This window comes from Rattus norvegicus, chromosome 15 (genome assembly GCF_036323735.1).
Source record: "Rattus norvegicus strain BN/NHsdMcwi chromosome 15, GRCr8, whole genome shotgun sequence".
Classification (NCBI taxonomy): domain Eukaryota; kingdom Metazoa; phylum Chordata; class Mammalia; order Rodentia; family Muridae; genus Rattus; species Rattus norvegicus.
This window is the reverse complement of record NC_086033.1, coordinates 2,611,976-2,624,681: the sequence shown is the minus strand read 5'-3', so window position 1 is coordinate 2,624,681 and position 12,706 is coordinate 2,611,976. Positions and strand designations below refer to the sequence as shown.

The window sequence follows — 12,706 nt, the reverse complement described above, 5'->3', positions numbered from 1 at the left end:
AATTTTTTTTTTTTAAACAGACAACCTTAGCATTGGGTGAGGGTACAAAAGAGACAAGATGAGGACTTAGTCGCCTGGTCCGCAGCACTGGAGCAAACCTCCTTTTGAACCCCACCTGCACGGTCTCCTCAGTTGGCCTTGTGGTATCAACAGGCTACTTCTTCCACCAGACTACTGAGTCAGAGCTGGCAGGCTACCCTAGGACTGTGGCCCTCGTGAGAGTAAAGCCATTGTCTACAAACCACTGTTATTATGATGAACCTTTTATTATAGAGACAGTCTGAAATTTCTTCTGCATAAAGAATTTCTCTGCTGTGTCAGGGGACTCCACTTGTTGAGGGCTGCCACCCAGCCCACCCTGCCTCTGCTTCAGCGGAGCCCTGACTTGCTGGTGCCATCTCAGGGACTCTGGAAACAGCCAAGGCTGCCATTCCCAGGGCCAGGTAAGTCAGGTTAGGCCACGCTGGATGGAGGAGTCAGGGCTTCAAGTGCTCCCTAATTCAGAGTCTCCCTGTTTCCCGCCTCAGCCTATTGTCCAGAACCTGGAGCTGTCGGAGGAAGCCTGAGTTGGGACAGATATCTCGGTGGGCCTGCACCGTCTGGATGGCGTCTACCAGTGTCATATTCTCGAAGATCATGAGGAAGGCCAGGACAATTGTAGCAGAGCGGCTTACCCCCATGGCGCAGTGGACCAGCACTCGGCCTGTAGGAAGACCCAAGCTAGCATTGGTGACCTGTTCCCATCTCACCTTTGGGAAGAAGGGACATCTCTGGCCATCCCTTCAGGGACAATGGAAGCTCAAGATCACACAACGACTTAGTATAAGGCTAAAGAGCAGCAGGGCTCCCTCTCCTGGTGTAGAAGGGCTTTCTCTGGTAGCCATTGCAACTCTAGGTGAGGGTCACCAAACTTCCATGACCTCTTGGATTTGCACTTACGTCTTCCCTCTGGGGTGCTTACCCATGAGTCTTTGCAAGGTCTTGGTGATTTCTGCCTAGTATCTGGCTTCTTTCTAAAGAGTATGGTTATTCTGGGGATCAAAATGGATGGTATGAGAGTGTGTGTGTGTTTGCATGTGTGTGTGCGTGCGTGCATGTAAGCGTGTGTGTGAGCGTGTGTGTGCATGTGCATGTGTGTGCATGTGAGTGTGTGTGAGAGAGTGTGTGTGTGCATGTGAGTGTCTATGAGGGTGTGTGTGTGCATGTGTGTGAGCGTGTGTGAGAGTGTGTATACATGTGTGTGAGTGTGTGTGTATGAGTGTGTACACATGTGTGTGTGAGTGTGTGAGAGAGTGTGTGTACATATGTGTGAGTGTGTGTATGTGTGTGAGAAAGTGTGTGCACATGTGTGTGAGTGTGTGTGTATGAGTGTGTGTGTATGAGTATGTGTACATGTGTGTGTGAGAGAGTGTGTACATATGTGTGAGTGTGTGTATGTGTGTGAGAAAGTGTGTGCACATGTGTGTGTGTGTTGATGTAATGGTACGCATGAGAGTATAGGTGTGCATGCATGTACACACATGCATATATGAAGGCCAGAAGTCAGCTCTGAGTGTTGTTCCTTGGGTGCTGTCCACTTTCATTTTTTAAGATGGGGTCTCTCACAGGTCTGGACATACTGTCCAGGCTGCCTGCCAATGAGCCTCAGAATCTCTCTATTCATCTATCTGATGCTGGAATTATGAGCACACACTACTATCCCTGCCTTGTCCATGTGGGTTCCAGGGATCGAACACAGATCCCCATGCTTGCACAGCATGTACTTTCCCAACGGAGCCGCCTCTGCAACCCCATGCTGAATCTTAGTTATATCTGAAGTCACTGGCTTCCACCATGTACTCATTAAGTGGCAATAACCATCTGATCCTACTGCGGGAGGGCCTCTGACAGAGCTGGTGCTGTGGGCTCCCTACCCACCCTGACCCTAACCCAACCTCTTCCCCAGCAGCTTACTTCGGGGAGTATTGAGGGCATCTCTGATGTAACGAGCAACAGGCAGAAAGTAGACACTGAGGTCAAAGAAGGGGTTATCATCGGCCTCAATGCCATAGTACTCCACGGGTGTTCCACGGTAAAACTTGGCGCCTGTGTCCACCTGAAACTTGCCCGCAGCAACATTTACGACATGGGTAATGCCCAGCTGGATTAGACGGCTCTTGTCTCTGGCAGCATACCTGAGGGAGGGTACACGGGAAGTTAAGGGGTGGGGTGGGGCTCACTGGGTCGGAACTTACCCCTCTCCTCTGTTCTCCTGCAGGCGTGGAGACTGAACGGTGAACCGCCCCGGTGAGGGCAATCCTCCAAAACAGTGCTCACGCTTCTATGTGCCACAACCCTTTAATACAGTTCCTCATGCTACGCTGACCCCCAACCGTGGAACTGTTTTCATTGCGACTTCATTGCTGTAATTTTTCTACTGCTGCGTACTTCAGTGTGGATGTTTTTGGAGACTCAGGATTGTCAGAGGGGTCGTGACCCACAGTGTGAGAACTGCCACTCTGAACCTTTCCCCTAGGGAACTTCCCGGATGGATTTAGCTACATGCATCAAAAACCTTAGAAAGGCATCCATGCGCTGTGTAAACACCTTCTTCTAGGAACAGATTAAAGGGAGGAATTCTAAATGTGCTGAAAGGTGTTATATAAGCCAGATTTAATACTATTTGAAACCGAAATATTAGGGAAAGAAACATTTTCTGACGGAAACAAAAACTTATTAAGTATAGTACGGTAATCCTTTTTCATCCATGGTTTTACTTTTTACCCACAGTCGACTATGCCTCCCAAATATTTTTTTTTAAATTCTATTGGTAAACAACTAATAGATTTCAAATTTTGTACTGTCCTGCTGTGTTGTGCCTGAGGCTGTCATAGCTAGCAGTCGTGGTCAATTTTACAGGTCTATGTAGAGAAAACCTTAATTGAGAAATCGCCACCATAGGACTGGCTATGGACATGTTTCTGGGACGTTTTAGTTATTAATTGACATGGGAGCATGGAGCCCCCTGTGGGCAGTACCATCCCCTAGCAGGTGGGTCTAGGCTGTGTTAAGAACTGTTGCTAAGCAAGCCAGAGGAAGCAAGTCAGGAGGTAGCATTCCTTCATGGTTTCTGCTTCAAGCCCCTGCCTTGGCTTCTCTTGATGATCAACTGTAATTCCTCCCCAAGTTGGTTTTGGTCAATGTTTTATCGTAGTGACAGAAAGCACACTAGAACAAGGACAAGCATCCCCCTTTTAGCCGGTGTATACACACGGCATATGCGATATTACCTGCTAATTACTGGCTATCTCGGTTATGAAATTGACTAACACGGTATCACAGGCAGGCCTGTGTTCTATTAGCCCTCGCTTAATATAGTAATTACTCCATTTTGTTATTATTAGTGTTACTTAATCTAACTTACAAATTAAACCTCTCAAAGGTAGGCATTCATAGGGAAAACTGCAGCATATGTTATGAGCTTTTGGCACCGTTTTTAGTTTAGATATCACAGGGGAACATGGGACAAACCCCTCAGGCAAAACAAGTTCCTGTGTATCTAAATCATGAAATACCGCAAATCACTAAAGTGTGGTGAATGCAGGTAAACAAGGAAGGGTGTTTACGTTTTATCAAGAACCTGTGAAGATACAGGATACAAAACAGAATGTTATAAGAATTTTTGAATATGTAGTGTGATTAATTTAAAAAAAGCTTTCCTTCTATATAAAGCTCATCTCAAAACGGTATTACAAAGTGATGGCAGCTTTACCAAAAATAGCACTGTGAAAAAGCACACAGGCACTTTTTAAAAGTCTACAAGGATTTTCATCTCTGGGAAAAAGAGGAATATTGTTAACTAGATATTCATCTGTTTTAATTATTCTAGAGTCCGTTTACGTATGTAGATGGGTGTTTTGTCTGCATGTATATCTGCACATCAGAAGATGGCTTTGGATCTCACGGGACTGCAGTTACAGACGGTTGGAGAAGCCATGTGGATGCTGGGACCTGAACTCTGGACCTCGGAGGAGCAGCCAGGGCTCTCCCTAGCCCAGTGAATTCTAAATACAAAGGGAAAAATTATAATTTTTCTATATATTTAGTCTATATTTTCTTTTTAAAAAAGATGTATTTATGTTCAGGGGCGTTTTGTCTACATGTTTGTCTGTGTGAGGGTATTGGATCCTCCAGAATTGGAGTTACAAACAGTTGTGAGCTGCCGTGTGGGTGCTGGGAATCCCAGTCTCCTGAAAGAACAGCTAGTGCTCACTAAACCTCTGAGCCATCTCTCCAGTACCCTATATTTGTAAAATTTCCCAGCATACCTTAGTAACCACTCCTAGGACCACTATAATAGTTAAAAATGGGATCAGCGCCAATGGAGAATTTATGAAATAGTCACACAGTAGAATATCATATAATACTAAAATTAAGCCACAGCTACACAATGCCTTGTGTCGCACAACTTTAAGCCACCGAGGCAGCCCATGAAGTACACACAAGATCATCTGTTTGCCACACAAGTGTGGGGACCTGAGCTCAAATTCTGAGCACCCACATAATCGGCAGATGCAGAAGTGAGTGCTGTCTCTACCACTGCTCCTGCAATGAGATGGCTGGTAGAGACGGGAAAATTCCCAGATACCTGGCATGTACAGCAGGACAGTAAGGCAGTAGACATGTTCTCTCACCTCCACACATGCACTGTAACATGTATGCACCTGTGTTTGCAGACACAAGAACATATGAGTGCATACACACACACAAAGAAAAGGTTTGGGTTTGGGTTTGGGACAGGATCTCATGGAGCCGATGCTGGCCTAGAACTCCCTATGCAGCTGCAGACATCGTGCACAGATCCTCCTTTTACATGTGTGTGCCATCATTCTCAGTTTTTATGTCATGCTGGGGATTGAACACATGACTTTGTGCTTGCTAGGCAAACGCCTTACGAACATAGCCACATTCCCCAATCCCCAAAAGATTTTTTGTTTTAATTTATGTGTATATGTGTACTCCTGTGTGAGTTTGTGGGGCACCGTGTACATTCAGGAGCCTATGGAAGCCAAGCCAAAGGGGGTGTTGGATTCCCTGGAACTGAAGTTACAGGCAGTTGTAAGCTGCCATGCAGTATGTGCTCTTAACTGCTGAGCTATTCCTCTAGCCACATAAGATAAAATTTAAATACTTTGCTCTTACTTTAGAAGGCTGACAAAAGGCACATCTGTAGTATTCAGGGTAAGACCTGAAATAAAAATTAAGGCTGCTTTTGAGTTGGGCGCACATGGCAGTCATATTAAATGATGTAACACAGCCCAGAGAACATAGCATGCATTTACTCCTCTGTGGCTCCCGGGTTTTATATAGCTACGTAAAAATCACGTATGTATTACACACATACGACACTAAGGCCGAAGCAAGGTTATCTGGTGGAAGGAACCAGACTAGTGGGAGGGAGAGAAAAGGTGGGTATTGGTGGGGTGGGGATGGGGGTGCACAGTGGTGCATGACTTGGATCCCAACACTGCAGGCAGAGGCAGGTGGATCTCCGTAAGATCAAGACTAACCTAGTCTTCCTAGACAATCGCAAGTTAGCTACAGTGAGACCTAGTCTCAAATTTTAAAAAGAAAAAAAAATGAGGGGAAAAATTGGGAGTTGAATAAGGTCAAATACACAATAACTTGAGAGATCTGCCAAACCCATCCCTATATAGAATATACAAAATACCAATTAAAAATGAGACAGGCATGGTAGCGCACAGCTTCAACCCCAGCACTTTGAAGGCAGAAGCAGGAGGATCTTTATGAGTTTGAGGCCAGCCTATTCTACCTAGTCAGTTCCTAGACAGCCAGTGAGGCTCCAAATCAATAATGGTGAGGACGATGATGGTTTCAGGTAGGCTAGACACAGAGCTCAATTTGCAGAGTGCCACCTAGCACAAGCAAAGCCCTGGGTTTGATCACCAGCACGAAACAGGCATGGTGGGAAGGCACACTTCACTTGTAAAACCAGATCTTTGGAGGTGGAGGCTGGAGGACGGGAAACTCAAGGAATCCTTAGCTTCAGCTACATAGGGAGTTTGAGCCGACTTGGGGTACTGGACATCTTGGAGAGAAAGAAAGAGAGAGGAGGAAGAGGAGGAGGAGGAAGAGGAGGAAGAGGAGGAGGAAGAGGAGGAGGAGGAGGAGAGGGAGGAAGGGAGAGGGAGAGAGGGAGAGGGAGAGAAGGAGAGGGAGGGAGGAGGAGGAAGGGGAAGGGAAGGGAGAGGAGAGGAGGGGAGGGGAGAGGAGGGGAGGGAAAGGGAGAGAGGGAGGAGGAGGAGGAAGGGGAAGGGAGAGGAGGGGAGGGGAGGGAAGAAAGAGAAGATTCATCATTTAAAATGTAGTTACTCACTAAGAAGGATCACTTCTAAGGCACAGGTTCTCTATCTCATGTCCTGAAAGATGAAACTGTGGTACCTGCTTCCATCCTTAAACACGAGAAAAATGCGTGCCGTGGTGAGAAGCATTGGGCGCCATCTGGAGGAGGCCTGTCCTGCTACTCACATCCTCCAGCCACCCCTAACCCCTACGTGGGTCTTACTTACGCATCTCCCAAGAAAAGGTTGGGCCAGACTTCATTGATGTGGGTCAGCGTGGAGGTCCGACGGACCCACAGCAATCGCTGTAGTGAGGCCAGCGTGGGTGGCTGGTACGGGGACACCTGGACTGCCCCATGAATCTTTGGCTTCCGGAGTTCCTGCTTCTGCAGCGAGTCCATCCTGGGAACAGAGCGAACACGACAGTAGCTGGAGCAGGCTCCCCGAAGGCGGGGCCAGTGAACGAGGAGGCCTGTGTTGCAGTACCAGGAGCCAGTGGGTTGCTGTGGGGGCCAGCCTCGGCTATGCTGACTGAGGCTATTAACTGACTCAGCTGGGCTGGAACCTAGAACCCTTTCCTTGGGAACGAGGAGGACTAGAACTCTCTTGTCAACGCCATGGTGTTAAGCACACCTTTCCTGAGGCCATGGATGTTAGAAATGCTGGTCTTAGGGACCTCGGGGATCTCTGTAGGGCTAATCAGTGCAGATCGCACCCCTTAAGTCACTGGGAACCCCAGTTGGCTGGGGCTCCTGGAGAGGACCCAGGATGTCTCTCCAAATCCAGGCAGCTCATCAGCGGCTCCCACCCCAGCTGTTTCTAAGGCTGATGCCTGAGGTCAGAGACTCAACTACAAGTTGGCGTTAGTCAGCTTGTTCACGCCAGGTGAGCTGGTGCCTCTCATAAGCAGAATGTGTCCCGTGTGGTGTGTCCCATGTTTCACCGGGAGGGACACTGAAGCTTGGGTATCGATTCAACAATACCCAAAGACAAATGGCTGGAGACTACCCTGGGCTTGGTATCCAGCGAGTGACTTCAGTTCATTCCCTAAGCCTTCCAGTTGCCAGGGGGTGGTCAGCAACTGGTGTGTCTCTTCTAGGGAGCTGTCAGGGCTGAGCTACACATCCGTTTTCAGGCCCCAGGTTTTTTCCTCCTTACCCTTGTGGTTCAGGCCAGTGCATCTGTGCAGGCCTCACTGGGATGGAGTGAGTTGTGTCTGGAGTCAGCTGGCTCAGGCCATCCGGGACCTTGCAGAACTGAGGTGTCAGAGGCACCAGAACCCGGGCCTGGTGCCTTAGAGGGAAGAGGGACCTACCTTGGCCAACTGCCCCTGGTTCCCTCAAGGAGTAACTAGAGAAGGTACAGACTGGGTAGAGCATCTTTTCCCTCTGGTAGGCATTGCCAAGACCAGAAAAAGAAACCGGCACCCAGGAGGCCACTGGCTTGGCCACACTCACCCAGCGAGTGGATGGTGAGTTGAACGGAAGGGAGGACCGGCCTTTCTCCCTCATCCCCCTCTGTGACCTCTCTGGCAGGCTGAGTGGCCTGCCCCCTACCTAGGGCATGGTCTGGGGCCAGGAATAGGGGTTTGGGTGCAGGGCAGGCTGAGTGGAACAGTCCTAAGGCAGGTTCCGTCCAGAACTCAAATGCTGTGAAGCGCGTAGGATTCCAGGTCCATGCATTTGAGCCAATGGGTGTGCGTGTGTTGGGGGGTGGGGGGATGAAGACTCATCCATGCTGAAGCAGTGGCCCTTAATCTCTCCCTACTGCCTCTGCTGTTGAACACACGTGTCCTTCTCGCCATCCTGAAGACAGGAACCACCCGAAGAGAGGTGCCTGGGGAACAGACTCCCCTTAAAACTTGGCAAGGGTATATATCCTGGGACCTAAGCAAGGTTTCATTCCTGTCTGAGCCTTAGTTCCCCCATGGTAAAGACTCCTGGGGCTCCCTGACTTTCCTATGCTCTGTGGTGTTCTGCTGGCTGCAAGAGAAAGGAATGGCTATATGAAGTAATGCCAGGGCAAAGGACATTAGGGTGGAGGTGACCCCTGAATCCAGGGGAGTCCAATAGCCAGAAGCCACTAGGGAGACTCCTCCAGCTGTGAGTGGAACTAGATGGGATTTGGGGAAGCCATAGGCCCCACCACAGGCCTGCTGAATTTGACATGGGATAATTTTGCCCTCTAGTGGCCAGTGGCTGCCAGGCAGCACAACTGTGTCCCAGGAGCTGGGTGGTGGTATTTATAGGATGTCCTTAGCTTCCCTGGTCTAACTCACATCTATAGGAAAGATTTTTCTTAAGACTTAGGGTCTCCTGGTCCGGTCCTCTGAGGGCTCCTTTCACCTATCAGTCAAAGCCAGGCCAGCAGCTCACTCAGTGAACCATTCTTTTTTTTTTTTTTCTTTTCTTTTTTTTTTTCTTTCCTTTTTTTTTTTTTTTTCCGGAGCTGGGGACCGAACCCAGGGCCTTGCTCTTGCTAGGCAAGCGCTCTACCACTGAGCTAAATCCCCAACCCCTCAGTGAACCATTCTTTAAACTTTAGCATACCCCACTACCACCACCACCACCACACACCAAAGGAAGCCCAGGGACTCAGTCAGTACTCTTGATTCCTGCTACCCCCCCCCCCCCGGTCTATGGAAGGCCCTGATCAACACTGACTTGTACACCTCACTATGTCAGAAGGAGGCATGGCTGAATGTCCTGCAGGACCAGGCCACTGTTTCCACTCATGATAGTCTTCACATGGCTCCCTGGTGCTACCTGGCTTCTGCTTCCCTGTGACTTCAGCAGAGGAGTTGCTTCTATGGACAGTGGTTTTCTTGCCCACGCTACCACTGCTTACAGGGCCACACACACTTACCTTGTGTTGGCATTGGTAGCACCTCGAGCTTCCTCTCTGTTGCCTGTCTTTCACTTTGCCCCGGGGAAAACAGCCTTCTAGAATACCACCCTGCACCCTCAGGCCTTGCTCAGCCACCCAGGGACACGGCAGCTGTTTGCCACCTACCTCTTTAGGTGTAACCTCAGAACACATTTCTCCTGGTCTCTTCTGCTGTTTCCTCTCCGTCTCCCTTCTTCCCCAGGGGAGCATAGACCAAGTGGGGCTAGCGTTCTCACAGTAGGACTTCGAGGAGTCTGGGAAAGAGACTTTGGCAGGCAAATGCCAAGGGTAGGGTGTAGTGGTCTCTGCCCAGTGTACATCCCTGGAGTCCTGGAGGGAGATAGGCCTGTGTGGGAGTCTGTGAATGGGATCTTCACTAGGGGCTGCTGGGAGACTCCCATGACATCATAAGTGGGATGTGCCTCCTGGAGGCCCTGCATCATGGGAGATGCCACATAAATGAGGTGTTACGTTATTTCTGTTGCTCCAATCCGTCTCATCCCTTCAGGGCTCAGACAAAACCTGTAGGGGGCGGATTGCTATGGCCTGTGGAGCTTACACCTGGATCTCTGTGTTTCACGAGTGTATTCCCAGCTTAAGGAAGCATACTCTAGACCAGACAGAGCCTAGAACTCATGTCTTCACGCTGAGTCCACAAGGTGCTCTCACGAGGCAGACAGTATCAACATCCCCACTTTCCAGATGAGAAAAATCGAGGCTCAGAGAGATAAAGGCAGTTCGCCCAACGTCACACGGTAGCGAGAGGCAGTGTTCTGTGACTCTAGCTCTGACCCACTTGGATTCCCCCAACCCAGTCCTCACAGTTGCCCAACACACACAGGCGTAGGTGCCCTGGGCCCTAGTACCCAGTATTCTTGGGGGAGCCCTAAGCAGAGGCCCATTCACCCACCTGGAGGGAGATCCTGCCCAGGTTGTCTTCTGCAGTCCACAGCTTGTGCTGCCGGTTCCCAGCCGCCTGTCTCTGCACACTTGATGCTGTTTCTATTTTTTGATTTGAGTTTAATTATAAAGCATGCTGTCGTCTCCCTTTTGCCTCCCCTTGCCACTCCCAACTTGTCCATTGGTCCCAGGGCACGCTCAGCCAGGTACTTTCTCCTTGGACCCAGGCCTTGGTCTTAATGTTTAGCATACAGGAAGTTCAGAGGGTTGCCTTCGGTGTGTGGTATGAGTGTATTTGGGTAGCTGGGGGGTGGGGGGAGGGAATCAAGCAAACCATCTTAAAAATTCCCCTTGGAGCCTGGGTGGTTAAATACACCTTTAATCCCAGTACTCAGGAGGAAGAGGCAGGCAGATCTTCGTGAGTTCAAGGACAGCCTGGTCTACATAGTGAGGAGTAGTTCTAGGATAGACAGGTGTTTTACACAGCCACAGTGAGACACTGTCTAAAACAACACAGCACACATATACAGCAGAAAACCACCTCCCTTTGGGAATGGAAGGTGTTGCTCAATGGTAGAGCACTTATCTAGTATGGTTGAGACCCTGAGTTCCATTCCAGCATGCCCAAAACAAATACCTCCCAGCCCCCAATCTCTTGCCTTTCAAAGGTTACCAGAACTAGGGCCAGAAATAAAAAGCCGGGGAATGTATGCTGGAGGACACAGAGGACGCTATCTCAGAACATACAATGGCAGGACATCGTGCACAGGCCGAGGGGCCTCTATTGCAGGGTGACCAGTTCAAGCTCACAATCCGGCAGGCTCCGACAAGGTAGCACAGAGAGACAAAGTTGTCAGGGACTATGGGGCAGTTTGTGCACCCAGTAGCTTTATCCAGGAGCAGCTCTCTCTTCCACTGCCCTCTGCCACTCCCTTAGAAACAGACGGCCCAGGCGCCTGCCTACTTAGGGCCCGCTGGATTTGAAATTAAAAACTATCCTTTTAATCCAGATGCTCTAGCCATACACCCATACCATAATACTCTCCAGCCCTCACACACACACACACACACACACACACACACACACACGCACACACGCACACACACATGCACACACCACACACACAGCCTTAGGTCCACCGAACTCCCGGCAGCTAAGACTTAACCACCGCTGAGGACCTTGAGCCTCAAGAAGAGCTGGCGAGAACAATGAGACTCACTCTCCTTGGCCCTATCAGAGACCTTGGGGACCCTGTCACAAGAACCTCAAAGACTAGTTGACAGAAAACCCACTCCCACCTGTGGAGACTGAAGACAGCGGCTGAGAGGGTGTGTGAAACGCTGGAGGGAGCCGTTGGAGCAGTGGGTTCGACGGTGAGCACCACACTGGGCCCCTTTCATCTTCTGGGCATCTACTTGAGCTAAGGCTGCCATCAGGGTCAGGGCAAGGGTGGCAAACTGACAGAGCCTGGTGGCAAAGGGTAAGGACTGGCTCTGGAGAAGAGAGCACCGTCACGTTACAGGCAGGTGAACGAAGGCCCAGGGCGGCTGGGTCTTTAGGACAGGAGCAAGAGCTGTTACCTAAGCCTGCCTCACCTCTGAGTTCTCTGTGGCAGGTTGAGTGGATACAAGATGAAACAGTGAGGGTAGGTTTGATAGCCATGGCTAATGGAGAGAGAGCGCCCCTCTTCACAGCCCCTCGCTTTGTGGCCTCAGCTGTGGGGTTGCTTGGTACAGTTGCACAGCCTGTGTGCTGCAAATCTCTTGAGGGCTCTCATGACACAGCTGATTCTGGGGACGTCATTTTGACAAGTTGTGCAATGTTGCAGCCATGCTCAACCAACTTCCCCCAAACCAGCTGTCTGATGGGCAAGACACTGAGGTCAGAAGTGAGGGTGTCTGATATCCCAGGCTAAGGCAGCAGCGTGACAGGGCACACTGTGAAGTCTGCTGCTCTGCCACGTGTCTCATTCCTATCTGGAGGGGAAAGAGCAGGTCGTGAACTTTGGCTGGGCAGCACCCGAAACCAGGTAGAAATAATGTGTGTGTGTGTGTGTGTGTGTGTGTGTGTGTGTGTGTGTATGTATGTATATGTATATAGTATATATATGTATGAAATAGAATGTGTAATTATATTATATGATATATACTATATAATTATATATCATATATAGCACACATAATATATCATATACCAACATATCATAATACCATCTATCTATCTAATTTATGGTATACACGATACATGTTATATATAGTCTATATATACTATATGTATGATGTACATATATCACATAAGAATTCCTAACACTAACCTTTCCTTCCTTGTCTTTCTCTTTGATTCACCCCACTCTCACACCTCCGTGTGTGTGTGTGTGTGTGTGTGTGTGTGTGTGTGTGTGTGTGTTTTGCCTTCTATCATGTTTGAAATAGGTTATCCTGGCTTTTTTTTGTCTTCCATTTCACATGCCACATCCACTAACTTCCAGGGATTCTTCTGTGTCTATCTCTCATCCCACAGCTAGGTCCGGCCTTATGTGAGCTCTGGGGATTCAAACTCGGGTCCTCATGCTTGTGTG

The 12,706-nt window shown here is 49.3% G+C and overlaps 1 protein-coding gene and 1 long non-coding RNA gene across 2 annotated transcripts; one reads left to right on the top strand and one right to left on the bottom strand.

Annotated features, from left to right (window-relative positions):
- Positions 1–247: 247 nt before the first annotated feature.
- Dusp13b (dual specificity phosphatase 13B) lies at positions 248–7,921 on the bottom strand. Its single transcript, NM_001007006.1, has 4 exons — positions 7,500–7,921; positions 6,570–6,743; positions 1,954–2,174; positions 248–703 (listed from the first exon to the last, which is right to left on the bottom strand). The coding sequence occupies exons 2-4, from the start codon at positions 6,740–6,742 to the stop codon at positions 501–503; spliced, it is 597 nt and encodes a 198-aa protein (NP_001007007.1). The 5' UTR covers position 6,743; positions 7,500–7,921; the 3' UTR covers positions 248–500.
- Positions 700–4,989, top strand: LOC108352868 (uncharacterized). The gene is made up of 2 exons (XR_001841266.3): positions 700–895; positions 2,258–4,989. It is a non-coding gene; the product is annotated as an uncharacterized LOC108352868 (long non-coding RNA).
- Positions 7,922–12,706: the final 4,785 nt, after the last annotated feature.

Excerpts from the sequence above, each read along its gene's own strand:
- Dusp13b (NM_001007006.1), bottom strand. The coding sequence starts at position 6,742 with ATGGACTCGCTGCAGAAGCAGGAACTCCGGAAGCCAAAGATTCATGGG. Across the intron at positions 2,175-6,569 it reads AACCTTTTCTTGGGAGATGC|GTATGCTGCCAGAGACAAGA; the intron begins GTAAGTAAGACC and ends ACCCTCCCTCAG. Across the intron at positions 704-1,953 it reads TGCCCTCAATACTCCCCGAA|GCCGAGTGCTGGTCCACTGC; the intron begins GTAAGCTGCTGG and ends GTCTTCCTACAG.